Below are 15,907 nucleotides of genomic sequence, written 5' to 3'. Positions count from 1 at the left end.
AAAACTTGTAATATTTGCATATGCCCATAACACTTTTTTATTTCATTTATTTTTTAAGATTTAAATTAACCTTGTTACATACCTCTTGCTGTCAATCAGACAACAGGTAATGCTACTTCCTGGTTTGGTTAGCTCAGTGGAGCTAAACTCAAGAAGCATCAATTGCCCAGAGCACCTGCCTTGCAAAGACTTGTGATTTGGACAGTCACAGAAAGTTAGGACAGGATCAAAAAGGGGGGAGGAGTGCTTTAACTGGCTTCAAAGAAGAGACTGCAGCTTTTACTAGCTGTTCTGAGATATAACCCAAATGGGGAAAAAAAAAAAATCAAATGCCTGTATATCTACCAAACAGTGATTTGTATTTATTTAATACATTTATTTTTTATTTGTGCAATAGAGTGTCCCTTTAATCGGGCACATCCAAAATTACCTCCAGAAGCAAACTAAGCATGAGGTCTTAGGTGCATGCTGAGCTGGCCAGCTACATGCTCAGCCAATGAATATCACTTGAATAAGGAAGGAAATATTATTATTGCAGAAGTCTAACATCTGTATTATCACAATGCAGAGCCAGGGGTACTGAGAGGATCTTTTTGTTTTTCACAAACTGTTTAAAAATGTTTGACACAAAACTGGGGCATGCTGGTACCATAACCATTACTACATGTTGCAGTGGTTATGGTGCCAAGTTCCCTTTTTCCCCCCCCTTTTCTGTTAGCTTGGTGATGACAATCCATTCCTTAACATTGGTTCTGATATGAGTGATGGACATTTGTAGCAGACGCACCTCATTTACATTTTTAATGACTTTGTGACTGCCAAGGAAAGCGGTTCACGGAATTCACTGATGGTGCAATTAATGAATCATGTGTTTCTTTTACCTAAATAGGAAAGCAGCATATCCACAGACACAGCGTTACATTATAATATGCTTATGCATGCTAATACAAAAAGGGGGGAAATAATGAATCTGGTGGGCATTTATTTCTGTAATCTTTTTTCAAATATTCCCCCCCCCCCCCCCCCCAAATAACTTGCTCTGTCCCCTTAAATTGTATGTTTTCTCCAGTCACACACAATATGAGGTAGCAAAATATCGTGGTTTATTTACCTAGGGAGCTTCCTGTTTCACTAGAAAATGACTATGAATCACGGCATGTTTAATCAAAGGGAAAGGCTACATTCTAACAGATGGAGGAACTTTGGAATATGCATGTCTTTGGAGTCTCATATTCATATTCTGTTTGTTTTTTGGTTTTTCTTTTTCTCCATATTTAAGTATTTTCACTTAAAAAAAAAAATCAGCTTTCTGCAGCATATCCCACCACTTAGTAAAACCTCATCTGTTTACAATGTGGTTTCCTTATTGAAATACTCTGAGTACATGCTCAGTTTAGCCATTCAATGTTTGGTGTGAGCTGAGCTTTGGACATGACTACCCCATAGCCAATCTCTGTACTCTTATTATCTGTCTTATTTCACCTTGGCACAGCTTGATATACTATGATGATACTAAGAGGGCAGTGATTGGCTATGGGGCAGTTAAGTCATAATGTGTTTTTCAATGCTTGAGGTCATTTTTCCATAGAAAAGCATTGAATAATGCTTTCCTATAGGGGAATCCTAATGTGAGCGCGACCATTAGGTCTCCCTTGCCGCAGATGTCGGAGAGGGAGAAGCATGGGCGGATCTGAGCCAGTGTCGAAGGACAATGGCACTAGACCCGGGTAAGTGACAGAAGGGGTTATTAATCCCTTCTGCACCACAGGGGGGGGAGGGGTCTTGACAGAGGGGGAAGCTATAGTGCCAGGAAAACGAGTTTGTTTTCCTTTAATGAAGGGTTTTATAGTTTAGTAATTCAGAGGAAACCCATTATTCCCAGGGTTGCCAGCGATGGTTATCATCTGTAGTATTAGCGTTGTCTGTTGAGACCAAGACTTGTTTATCTCTTTGGTCCATGCTCCTAAAACCACGTACCTGCTAGTATTCTGAAGCATGCTGGGGTGTTTCTCTGTATCCCACAATCCACTTCATCTGCATCATGGAATGTTACAGGTGTAATGTATGCTCGTATTGTTCTACTGTATCATTGCTCGAACAATTCCTGAATTTCAGCAGAGTTTCAAATTGATAATTTGCTAAATTCCATGACCATATTTGAAGATGAATTGAGACTATTCAAATACAATTTAATTCCTGCAAACAGTTTTTGTCTGTTCTCCATGTTCTCGAGCAATTAATTTTGTGATATTTCTCTGGTTATTTCTAGTGGCTAGTCACACACCGAAATAAAAAAAATGCTATACTTAATGTAAATGTTGTGTGAGCATAGTCCATTTATCCAGCTAAACAGATGTCCTTTTCTTTTTAATAAAGAATTACAAATGTGTTCCATATTTCTTGGTTATATGTAGTGATTATCACACTAAATGTTCTTCTAATAAGCATGTCAATATTTTGAAGCTGGTTCATTTCGAAATATGATTGTGTTTTTTATATTTTTGGTTGACAGATGACTTTAGGTCACGAGCAGGGATCTGGAGCCCCATGTTTAAAATGCAAGGATAAATGCGAAGGATTTGAACTGCATTTTTGGAGGTCAGTAAAAAAAGAATCCATATTTCCTAGTTTATATACCTGTCCATCTTAGAATGTCTGATATCGAAAGAGGTGAGTCCAACACCAGGAGATAATGACAAGATATATTTCCTAAAATGTCAAGTTTACAAAAATGGACACTTTAATTTTAAAGGAACACTATAGTCACCTAAACAACTTTTAGCTTAATAAAGCAGTTTTAGTGTATAGATCATGCCTCTCATATTTTACTGCTCCATTCTCTGCCATTTATGAGTTAAATCCCTTTGTTTCTGTTTATGCAGCCCTTGTCACACCTCCCCTAACGGATTGCACAGCCTGCATGAAAAAAAAAACTGGTTTCACTTTCAATCAGATGTAATTTACCTTAAACAATTGTATATCTTTCTCTGTAAATCGAACTTTAATCACATACAGGATGCTCTTGAAGGGTCTAGCAAGCTATTAACATAGCAGGGGATAAGTCAATCTAAATTAAACAGAACTTGCAATAAAGAAAGGATACACTTTAGATGACTCTTTACAGGAAGTGTTTAGGAAGGCTGTGCAAGTCACATGCAGGGAGGTGTGACTAGGGTTCATAAACAAAGTTATTTAACTCCTAAATGGCAGATAATTTAGCAGTGAGGCTGGAGGGGCATGTTCTATACACCAAAACTGCTTCATTAAGCTAAAGTTGTTCCGGTTGACTATAGTGTCCCTTTAAGTATGTGGCCAGTGATGGGCTTTTATGAAAATTTTTAGATGGTTTACTAATGACAATTTATACAACTAAGAACAATGTAGCTTATTTACACAGACTGATTTCTAAACCCATTTATTGTAGTTCAAAGACACATCACTGGGAGTATTGTTGCTGTGGAACTCTGTTGTACACTCAGACACACCAACAATATGGAGCTCCAAGAAAAGAGGGACATTATGAGAGAAAAAAGGACACAGAGATTTATGCCCAAAATAAGAACTGCCCACCTGTAAAGGGGGACATTATCAAAGAACACATGCGGATTCCCTATACTCTGAGGCTGTTCAATTATATGCTTGCCCTGCACTTACCCTCATTTATCCTTCTACTGTTTAAGCAAGCCACCCTGTCCAATAATGGGGAAGATTGATAGATAATTGAGTGGCTTGACTGAACTATAACTTATAAATCGTAATAAATACGATGACTTTTTTTTATACTTTTACAAACTTTTCCTATTCTTTTCCTTGATTTAAAGACACACTCTAAGCATCATAACATCTTCAGTTTGTTGTAGTGGTTATGGTGCTTTGAGCTTTTGGGTGAGTTCCCTTTCGTTTTCTGTCAAATGGTATTCAAGCAAATTATCAGACAATAGGGCTTTTCCAAAAAAGATCTTCTCCCTGTTCTACAACCAACTAAACAAATCGACCACATTAGCACATGACCCTTATATGACAGCATGGCAAACTGTTCCAGGTAAAACCTTTGACAAGGATCGCTGGTGCAAAGCTTTCACAGCCGACAAGGGGAGAACAAGCTGCCCCTCTCACCTAGAATTAATGAGGAAACTGCAATATAGGTGGCACATGGTTCCAGAGAGACTATCTTGCATCTACCCTGTCAAAAACAATGTTGGCGGTGTCAGCGAGGGATGGGAACAATGCTCCACATATGGTGGACATGTACCACAATACACCCTTACTAGGATATGGTGGAAAAGGATGTGACCGGGGCTCTTGGGATCTACGTCACTCTCACACCTGAATTATGCCTGCTACGAAGCCAAATCTCGCTAAATTTAGACTATGAAGCTGTAACAGCCACCCAAGCACAATATAAAAAGCACATCAGGGAAGCTAGGGCCAACACCTTGAATAGGGAGCATACTCCTAATGAGTAGGGATGAACCGGTGGGGAGGAGGGAAGGAAAGAAAGGAAAAACAGGGGGAAAAAAAAAAAGGTTATCAATGGTGAGGTGATAATAGAGATACTAAGGCACTCAAAGTGAACCTACCTGTCTACCACAGAGAGGATTTTTGCCAGATCCTAAATGGTGAACCCAGCAAGCACCGGTGGCTCTCACCACTATCACGTAGATAGGACGCGAGATATATAAACAGGGAGCTGCTGGGAGGTAAGTAAGAGCTTGCTGCCAGCCCCCTCTGTACTTTCCATGCCACTGGACCACCAGAGAATGGCATATCCCTGCCCCTCCCTGGCCAGGCAACAAGCAGGGAGCGGGGGGGGGGGGGGGTCTAAAAAAAATAATAATTTAATATTTAAAATAAAAAATTCCCCCTCTCCCCCCATTATACACAAATTACCTACAGAAACACACACTCTGCATTATATACACACTACACAAAAACACACACACTCTGCATTCATTATATACACACACACACTACACAAACACACTGAATTCACTATACACACTGCACAAACACACACTCTACTATATATATATATATATATATATATATATATTTGTGCTCGGAATTTATCTAATACGTAATGGAATGTAGAAGGAGAAGCAAAGTTGGTTGAGGTGTGCCGAAAAGAGGGCAAAAAGAGGATTCAAAGAAAACACACTTTATTGCAAGTTTATACAGCTTGTGTACTGAAAGCTAGTAAGGAGCTTTTACTCTGATTGAGGTAAATATGTAACTAAGCTGAGGATTACCTGTGGCCCCATCACCGAGTGATGTGGACTGGGTTGTAAGAGCTTGGAACCGCTGATGCAGTGCTTCTGCGAAAAAGAGACCAGCGAAGGAAGCCATGATGTAGCTTACCTTAATGGAATGTTTAGACGTGTAGTAATGGCTTAGTACTGATAGTGTGTGGCTGACCTTGGATACGTAAAACGGAGTGACAGCATAGGAGGTATAAATAAGATGCTTGATATGTAGGTTTAGAGAAAAAGGCAAAAAGTACAATAGTTTAAAAAAAAGTCTTGAATCAAGCAAACTCTACTTGTGACATGGAACAATATACAAAGCCCTGGCGTGAGTGATAGAGTAGTCGTGAAACTGCGTGAAGCGTGCGTATCTGTATGAGGTGTAACTGTGTGCTTAGTCCAAGATGATCTCATGAAAAGGTTGTATGTGGATGGTATGTAGTAGGTCGTAGGGAGACCTTAAACTGGGCATGAAAGAGCTTCGGCGTCTGTGTGTGGACACCAGGAATGTAAAAGCAGACTAATAAGAACTGAGAGGTTGCTGCCAGCCAAGTCGGCCTATGAAAATAGAAACAAAATGGTTAGTGAGGATGGCTGCCCGAACGTAGGCCAGGTGCCATGGTGAAGAGTGAATAGATAGTAGATTAAAGGCGTTGGACAAGTCCATCTTGCTCAACCAAGCCTTACTACTTGTTAAGTGATAGCTTGTATGGCATGATTGATTTGCGTAGTGCAGTGAGAACTCCATAGCGGGAATGAGGGAATTTGATGCTGGGAATGGATGTAGAGTGCGGTGCAGAAGAGGTCTATGATCAGACGTATTATAGGGTATAGTGAATTTCTACATCGATGGGAATGGTACGCCAAGATGAGAAGTGTGAAGACCGTAAGGAGGCGATCGTGAACCCAGCGTATGACTGCTGTGGACAGAAGGTGGTCCACCATAAGAGGGTCAATGGGTGCAGATAATAGGTTTGGGCCTACGAGTGTACCTGTGGGAACGGCGATAAGGCCCGTGTGAACCCCTGTGAGAAACCCGGCACCAGAATCTACCAGATGCCTAGCTGGGTGTAAATGCAGATAGTATATTAGGATAACAAAGTTAACCTTAGTTGGGTGTATCTCAGGTGACAGATGGGCTGCGTATGTGGACTAGGTGTAGGTTCTGGAGCAGATGTGCAAAACCCTGCATGTAGTGAAATAGCATACCCCAGTATTAAAGTCAAAGTGCACCCGAGCCTTCCCCAGAAATGAAGTGGTCAGCCCAGCTTGTCCCTCTGGCCGCCTCCCTGACTAGTGCGTGGGGTGAAGGGGTGGTGAGAAGTGGAAGTAGCTGTCTCTATGCGAGAGGTAATGATAAACAGAGGAATGGAAAGCTTTGTTAAGTCGTGGGTGTCACTCTTTGGAGTACTGAAATGTCGCCAAGAATATAACCTTTGTACTGTAGGGAGTCTTGTGAAGTTAAGTAGTGATGTTAGTTTAACGTCCTTTCCATCGAGAATTACTTTCTCCATGGAAATTGGAACAGGGTGGGCCGGTGAGACGTATGGAGCAGTGATAGTGGGTGGTGGGGGACGGGAAGGGAAATGAGTGGTAAGCCAGACTGTATGACCGAGATCGCCAGGTGAGCGCCTGCCGGGCTTAATGAGACACCTGGTGTGGCTATAGCCCATTCCATTTATCAGCCTGTTAATCATTTAGAGGTTGGCCAGGATAGCGACTAGGGTCTCCTGATTGGAATCTGAGGAGTAAGCTGACGGCCCTTGTGAACTAGAACCGGGCCTGGGAACATTGGGCTGAGCCGTTGTGAGCCAGTGTAGTTCTGCCTTACTGGCAGTGGCTGGGGAGAGGATAACCCTGTGTCAGAGCTCTGCTATTTTTTTTTTTTAGAATGTACCAGAATCCCAGGTAACTGAGGGTAGAAGGGGTGAAGGATTCCTATGGAGACCCTGGCCAGACTGGCGTGCTGGGTATTTCGTCCAACAGCAGACCGATTATCGGGATGGATACTTGTGACATTCTGAAAAAGAAATAATGATTTGGATAAGTAATGTGTCTTAGAGGTATGGATGAGACCTTCGGAGAACTGGCCTGCTAGCTAGTGCCAAAGCGAAGAATTTACCTAGTACCAAGTGACAGGTGAGGCCCTGCTAGTGCCAAGTGGCGGAGAGAGGCTCTACCTATGATTTGGGCCGAGGGGATTTTGTGGCCACTTTAACGTGGTGGCAGGATGTCGGCCTCTCGGTGACCGTAAGAGATTCAAAACGTGTGGCCGTGACATGGGAAGCCCTAACTGTAGCCCTAAAGAAGGGCGAGCGAGATGGCTAACTATGATTTGGTCGTGGGGCTGAACCTCTGTGTTAAGGTGTAGACCTCGCGGGACCCGTAGTATTACTTAGGATAGCTAAGGCCAGCGCCTAACCCTCAATGCCAGTTCTCTAGCCTAATGGGGCTTGTCTCTTAGAATGGTGTGATATAACATATGTAGATACTTAACCTTCAGTGTCTGTACTCTTTATTTGGGCAATGTGCCAGAAGATTACAATATATTCTTGCTTCTGCAGGGAACGGGCCCGGTCCGGGAAACCTTGGTGGGAAAAAGATGCTAGTGGGCCTGAGGCGTGCCACTAATATGATTGTAAAAATGTAGAACGTATGAGAAGGTGTTTATCAGAGATACTGTAACATACGAACGTGGGTAAGCTGAGGGACCCGAACGTTGGTCCGTAAATTAGAGACAAGCCCCTGGGTTCCCATAAACGTGAATTTTTTTTTGAATGATACGAAGGCAAAGTGAGGCCTTAAGGAGAAACGTAATCGTAGTGAGTAAGATTACCAATACCTGATACTGCAATGCAGGGAACCAGGTAGACTGTAGGTTATTGATGGCGTAGGACTTGGTGTCTAAGTAATGATATGTAGAAATAAATGACAAAACATGTACCGATAAATATAGTAGTAATATGGTGGATTATGATTAAGATGTTGTTGACATTTTGTGAGAAATCTTAGCCCAGGTACGTTTTGAAGTGCAGAGCCCCCTTTGGGAGGGGGGGGGGGTTGTATGAGGCCATGGAGGCTGAATGAGGCCTCAAGGGAAAACGTAAAATGGTAAACCTTCTTACCTGTTACCGGAATGCAGGATACTGGGTACATCTTCTTGGAGCTCTGTTTGAAGAAAAGTATAAGTAGTAGCAAGGTGGTGTAGGTTTGTGTGATTGATGTTTTTAAACGCCGTGAGTAATCTCAAAACTGGCCTGTTGAAAGTTTAGAACCCACTTTGGGAGGTGGGGAGGCTGAATGAGGCCTCGAGGGAAAAAGAGAACTGGTAAACCTACTTACCTGATACAGTAATACAGGGTACTGGGATACCGCTTCTTGAAGACTGATAAATGCAATAATGTCTGAGAGGCCTGTAGTACATCAAATGACCGATAGGGGTCAGTGTGTAGGTGAAAAATGCAGTGGTTCGTTGGTTTGTACATGAAATGCAATAACGTCTGAGATGCCTGTAGTACACCGAATGACCGGTAGGGGTCAGTGTGTAGGCATAAATGCAGTGGTTCGTTGGCTTGTACATGAAATGCAATAATGTCTGAGAAGCCTGTAGTACACCAAAAGACCGGAAGGGGTCAGTGTGTAGGCGAAAAATTGTATTTTGTTTGTAGTTTTAACCGAACAGATTTTTAACCAAAACAGCTTTTAAACAGATTTTACATGAACAGCTAGGCGTGTATAAGGTAACGAAATAACCGTGCAAAACAAAAGGAAACCGTAAAGTGAGGACCCGTGCTGTGCTGAACGCCGTGGGAACTAATCCTGGCGCAACAGGTGGGTCAACTTACGGTTTGAGAGTCCCTGAGACACGAAATGCGATGCTGACTGGAGAGAAGGCCACTGGATTTAACGGAAAGCCCTGCTGCAGGATTCCTGGACACAACGTGGAGTAGGAGACCTCATGGAGCAAAGGTGAAACCAAAATGGTGTCTTGTATGACCTGGAAGTGGATCTCATGCAAATGCTGACCTTGAACAGTCTATTCTTCTGACCAACAAACAGCTTGCACAACAAAGGTAAGTAGGGGGCGTAGGGTTTATATAGGATCATAACTCCTCACACAAATTCAGGCCAAATGGCCTTCCAACATATATACACACTGCATTCACTATACACACTACACAAACACACTCTGCATTCATTATATACACTCTGCATTTATTATATACACACTACACAAACACACACAGCTCCCCTGTCTATGCACACTGCATCTACTACATGTGGCATGGATATTTTGTGCATTTACCTTTAGAAATAGTTTAGTTTTTCACAATGGTAAATGTACAGAATATCGGTAAGTTATCGGCTATCGGTCTGAAAGTATCGGCTCTAAAAAATCAATATCGGTCGATCCCTAGTTTGGAATAACTCTCCAACTTTTCTTTGGTCACGGTTCTGCTATTCTACTCTAGATTTTGCAGTTTGGTGTTCCCTACTATACACGGTTTAGTGAATAACACAAAGTGTCATGCAACTGTATGTTCCTTAAAACATATGTGCCAGTTTTGAGCAATATATCTACTAACTTTAGTATAATCTGCGTAAGGTTTACGTAAATAAACCTTTATAACTTTTAAAGGGCAGACTGGTCTTTCATTTAAGGGGACAAGCATTGAGATTGACAACTGTTGCATTCAAAAGCATTTGCTTTAAATAAGACCTTTGAATGCTTTTTTCATATTTAACAGCTTTTTATTCGCCTTCCACACACTCGCCAGGGAGGGGCACTGACCTAACCAATCCATTTCCTATCCCTAGGAATGCTGGAAATGTGCATTGGGCATGCTTGACAGATTTATACATGTTCAGTTGGAAGATCTGTAAACCTTACAACACCCTGAGAGGGGAAGGAGAGAGGGAGTCTGATCAGTGTGATTAATGCAGTGCAGGCTCCGGTATCGTATATCTTTCTCCCTGCTACGTTAGCCAGTGCAGGGAAAATGGGGAGCTTGCTGTTGCTTCACAATGATGTCCTATTTCGATCATTGATGGACTAGTCTGGACTGAATTAGTGGGTGGGTAAGATGAAGGGAGCGGGGAGAGCTGAATAAACTCCCCAAGCTGTGAGGCGTGTTCAACAATGCAAACTGAAAAGTATGTAATATACATTTAAAGGTGTACAATAAACTTGCTCTGCGTTTTTATTGCTTTATTTTAGTTTGCAAATTTGTTTAAAAGTGTTTGCAGGTCTAAAACAAATTGCCAATGATACATGGTCACTTAAAAAAACCAAAACTGAGAGTGAATGTTCACCTACTTTAAGAATTTAGATCTTTGCAGGAATTGTATGATGTCTCTTTTACTTCTTCCCATGGCTATTTGACCCTTTGTAATACATCTTGAATGTTTGTGTTTTATATATAGAATATAATATATATATCCTATATATATATTTTTATCCAGCATTAAAATAACTTTTAGCTTAATAAAGCAGTTTTGGTATATAGTTTGTGTCCCTCCAGTTTCACTGCTCCAAATCACTTTGTTTATGCAGCCCTATCCATATGTACCATAACCTACCATAGCTGTGACCAACACAGCCTTGCTGCTCATTCCCTATGTAAAAGTTAACATTGTTTTTGTTAGGTGTTGTAAAAAAATTTTTTTTCTTTAATTTAATTTTTTAAAGAGGCTGTGTGAGCCTCAGCCAGTGGAGGCGTGACTACTGCATCATAAACAAAGTGTTTTAATTCTTAAACCACAATAAAATGCAGGGGCATGATCTGTACACCAAAACTACTTACTTAAATTGATTCTATAGTGCCAGGAAACCAAATCTGTTTTCTTGGCACAATATGTTCCTACAGTGCCCCCTTCCCCCATCAGTCACTTGCCTGAATCCAGCGTCGATGTCCCTCGGTGCTGAGTCAGGCTCCGCCCACGCTCCTCCCCTAATGCGCATGTATTAGGACTTCCCCATAGGAAAGCATTAATCCTTTTATATGGGGATTCCGGTGACACTAGAAGTCCTCATGCATAGTGTGAGGATGTCCAGCGACATTTTGGCAACAAAAAGTCGTCTAAGCACCTGGAAGGAAGTCCCTCTAGTGGCTGTCTGGTAGACAGCCACTAGAGGTGGAGTTAACCCTGAGACGTAATTATTGCAGTTCCTTAGAAACTGCAATAATTACCACTGTAGGGTTAAGGGACATGGGATATTGCACCCATTTCACTTCAATGAGCTGAAGTGGTCTGGGTGCCTATAGTGTCCCTTTAACCCCTTAAGGACACATGACATGTGTGACATGTCATGATTCCCTTTTATTCCAGAAGTTTGGTCCTTAAGGGGTTAAGCTAAAGCTGCTTTGGTGCTTAGAGTATCACTTTAAAATTGGAGTGTTTTATATTAGTGTTAGATTCCTGCACTTTTCTTTCCCCCCAGGTTTTTTTTATTCTCCATTTCTCTGGAATCCACTTGAAATCTAGTGTCAGGTCTGTCTCCTCAGTGCAGTCACTCCAACACTGGTCAGATCATCAAAAATGCTGACTTTTTTTTTTTTTTTTTTTAAATCTAACGCATCTCATATGGAAGTATTTGGGGTAAAGTGAGCATGTGCTGTGCTGCACAAATAAAATTCTTCATAGAGAAGCATTGGATGTGTTGGGGCATCATCATAGCATGATGACAGCAAATCTGAAGACTTTTTTTAGGATTAAAAAAAAAAGACCATGTATGCACCAAAACTACTTTATTAAGATGGAGTGGTTATGATGCATAGAGCATACCTTTTTTTTTATTCTCTATTCCCTCATGTCCACTTCTACACCCTATCCTTCTTCTCTTGCACCATCTAACCTTTTGTCCATCATCCTGTTTGTTGTCCAATATCATTTTGACTATGCGTGTTAAACCTACAGAATGGCTCTATGTTCAAGCATAGTAAATCTGTAATATGCCCAATCATTATTATTTATTTTATTTTTAACCCTAAATCTCTAGGAAAATTTGCAGAAACTGCAAATGTGGGGAAGAAGAGCATGATGTTCTTTCCAATAACGAAGATGACCGGAAAGTGGGTAAACTGTTTGAAGACACAAAATATACTACTCTAATAGCCAAGCTGAAAACCGATGGAATTCCCACTTATAAAAGGAATGTGATGATTCTTACCAATCCGGTCTCAGCAAAGAAGGATGTATCTATCAAAACAGTAACTTACGAATGGGCTCCTCCAGTGCAAAACCAGACCTTGGTAAGAACAATACTTAACGCAACAGTGACATTTATGAATATAAGGATAATTTTTTTGATAAATTGATAAATTTGGTGTGGTTGTGTTTTTTTTTTTTTTTTTTGGTTATATGGTTCTGCTGCTTGTTACTAAACCTTGATTGCTTTGATCGTTTAATAACCTGTTTCATTCCAGTTACAAATCACCCCGCTATCCCAAGTTCAGCATAACAGTCAGGTTCCTGTCGAGTTGTCCATCAGTTATGTCTCCATTTAGCATAACATGAACATATCTTTAGACGTACTCGTCCTTTGCAAAGTAATCTATCCACTCTTACTCTTCAAAACCTCTCGGAGCCTGGTCTGCCCTGAATAGGGCTGGTCAGTCAACCTGCCATGTAGACATGCTCCTTTTTGGGCCATACACTTCAGCTCATTGAAGTGAAATGGGTGCAATATCCCATGTCCCTTAACCCTACAGTGGTAATCGCCCATTTCTGAGACTCCATTCTGACTCCATACATCTCATAGTTGGAAGTTATGCAGTTGCACTGTGTATACATCTTGTATATGTATACTCTATTTCTTGGACTATTTAAATCTATATACAAATGTGCATACATAAAATGTACCTGTCTTGGTACGCACAATGTGAACTTAAATGCAGTTGATAATAGCTGTATACTGAGATAGCAACTATGTAAGCTTATTTCAAAATATTCCCAACAGCTGTAAATCAGTTGTTGATATAGATGTCCGTGTTGACAACTGAGTGACGAGGAGAGCATGAGAATCTTTCTACAGATGAAGGTCTACTGCTGTCCATTACAGGAACTACAGTGCATGTGCTGTAGCTGCTTTAGTATCCCTTTAGGAAGGGCACCATAATGTTGCTGGTGAAATGAAGGAACAGCATAACCACTCTGTTCTGATGCCAAGATTGTCCTTGTTGAAGTGTTCCGTTGCTGGGCCAATTCAGTCAGCTTGGGGTGAAAGCAAGACCGGTCAGAAGGTTTGGTAATCTATTAGGAACTTCCAATCATGGTTGGTTATCACATTTCACTTTCAAAGCATTTAAATATGTAATTTACCACCATTATGACAGCTCACTTTTAAAATTGTCTTCTCGTTCCTGGTGTGGGTTGTATGCACATAATGTCAAAATGTTCCACGCTGTCTGGCACCACATACAGTGTATTGTGTGAAGGCATAGTTTTTACTAATATAAGTTTACTAGTAGCATGTGACCCCCTGAAGGCATAATGCACTTATAGTTATGACATCTGTGCATCAAAAAATATATAGTGTTTTATATAAATACACATGTGCAAGAGTACGCTACTAGGGGCTAGAGATGGAGACACAAAGATGAAAAACCTTTAGGTAAGCATTTCTGGCTATCCACTTCATCCACATCCAGCAAACGTCATCTTTGACCAGTAAAAATGCTAATCCCTCTACACAATTCCTAGAAACGTGTCTAGGAGAAGACATCAGAGCTCTTTGTAAGAAGAATAGACTTTAGAATTCTTGACGTTCTTTTAAACCCTGCATCCTACAGAAAACACAGAGCTAATTATGTAACAAATTAAATGTGAAAATTTAACAAACACTGCTAATAACTTTTAACCATAATTGGTAAATATCTCCTAGACAATGTGTTCATTAAGCAATGCCTAGATGAGATCAGTTATGCAATGTGCGCATCATATAAAATCTGAAGCCAAGAACAGGCCTGATTGTGCTTTTGAGAAAAGAAAGGCTATTCTTTAATAAATAGGGAAGAGAACAAGTCTGCTCAGATCTCACCTGTAAAAGAGATGTCCTTAAAGGAATGATTGAATAGTGAATATGACTTAAAGGTGGGGCAGGGAAGAGGTGTAGTGGTTGTGTCAAATTTTTGGCTGTAGTGGGGTAGTAGGGGCTTTAGTTTGAGTATAGTGATGTAATGGGAGAACAGGGGCTCTAGTGAGGAGATAAGCACTATTGTGGGGTGGTGAAATGGGTGACTGGGGCTGTAGTGGGATGATAGAGACGATGAAGGGGTGGATAGGTACTACTGTGGGGATAGTAAGTGTAGTGGGGTGAAAGGTCTGTAGTAGGAGTATAGTGAGGTGATGGAGACTGTAGTGGAAGGATAGGGAATATTGTGGGGTGGATATCGAATATAGTGGTTTGACATGGGCTTTAGTGGGTTGGCAGGGGCTGAAGTGAAGGGTAGTGGCTGTAGAGAGTATGATGAGGAGCATAGGTGTGATGGAGCACCTCTACTTCGACCAAGAACCACCACTTAATCCGCTTCCTAGCGTTTGGGGAGGGAACCTGGAACGCTTCAACCCCAGTCGCCAAGGCTTGACTGTTGTCTGTCTGTCCTGTGTGGATTTTTAGGGATCCCAGTAACCATTTCCAAAAGGAACAAAAATACAATACTTTATTTTTCTTGGGACTAGCCCATATGTTTGTTACATAAACCTTGCTGTGACAAACTCAATAAAATACAATTAGCCAAAACATTTTAGAAAATATACAGGGAATTATAATAACCTAAGAATATGTTTCTAAAAGAGTGGGGAAGACCATATTTAACATAAAATATCTCTCCTGCCTGCAGAATTAGCAATATGCAAATCTATCCAAAGATGCAAATTAGCAAGCCTTGTTATAAAGGTAGTGCCTTTAGCTGTTACTACCAACAGAGGGTGCTATACAGGCTCAATAGCCAAATCCACTTAGTTGGTAACAAGCATCAGCAGGAGAGGAGAGCACACAAAACAATTAACAATATACAAACACATTATAAACACTGCACATATAACGGGCAGCCGGTGACTTAGACACAGGAGCAATTTAGGAACCTTTTGTAAAATGTCCTTCTGCTCCCAGTGATGGTGACTACCATCACAATAGGATCACCCCACTATGGACCCTACTATAGGTCTGTAGGGTCTAGAGTGGTAGGGAATTAATTTAGTGCTCTATTTATGAGAAAACATTTTTTTTTTGCTGACTGGGATGTGCAAAGAAGCCTATTAGAATATTGATTAACAGGTAGCTAAGTGAGCACCCAGTGGCAGAGGAGTAACTTTTACATTTAATTTGATTGTACAGACCTCACAAATACATATTTGTTAAATAAAGAGATATGTGTAAACCTAATTTTAAAATCCTAGTAAGTCGATTCTCCTTTGATAAGAGATCTGAATAAATCAATTTTTAAAAAAACAATTTCCTAACTGAAATTGAGGTATTGCGATACTGAGGTATGTTCAAAATCGCATTCCTCAAACTTGCATCTTAAACATTTTTTATATTGTATACAATGAATTGAGCTATAGTTTGAGAATTATATTTTGTATATAGTTCCATTATTTGCTTCTATAATAGTGTTTGTGCAGGAATTCATGTGCATCCCACACATCCATTGCAAGTTGTA

General features: G+C 40.8%; 1 protein-coding gene across 1 annotated transcript in view; it reads left to right on the top strand.

Moving 5' to 3' along the window:
- TES (testin LIM domain protein) overlaps positions 1–15,907 on the top strand; it is a 30,330-nt gene that overhangs the window by 5,416 nt on the left and 9,007 nt on the right. The window contains exons 2-3 of the mRNA XM_063445094.1: positions 2,513–2,598; positions 12,244–12,496. Coding sequence (XP_063301164.1) covers positions 2,513–2,598; positions 12,244–12,496 — 339 coding nt within the window. The remainder of the gene's footprint in view (positions 1–2,512; positions 2,599–12,243; positions 12,497–15,907) is intronic.

Source organism: Pelobates fuscus, chromosome 3 (genome assembly GCF_036172605.1).
Source record: "Pelobates fuscus isolate aPelFus1 chromosome 3, aPelFus1.pri, whole genome shotgun sequence".
Lineage (NCBI taxonomy): Eukaryota > Metazoa > Chordata > Amphibia > Anura > Pelobatidae > Pelobates > Pelobates fuscus.
The sequence above is the reverse complement of the archived record's forward strand: the minus strand, read 5'-3'. Positions and strand labels throughout refer to the sequence as shown.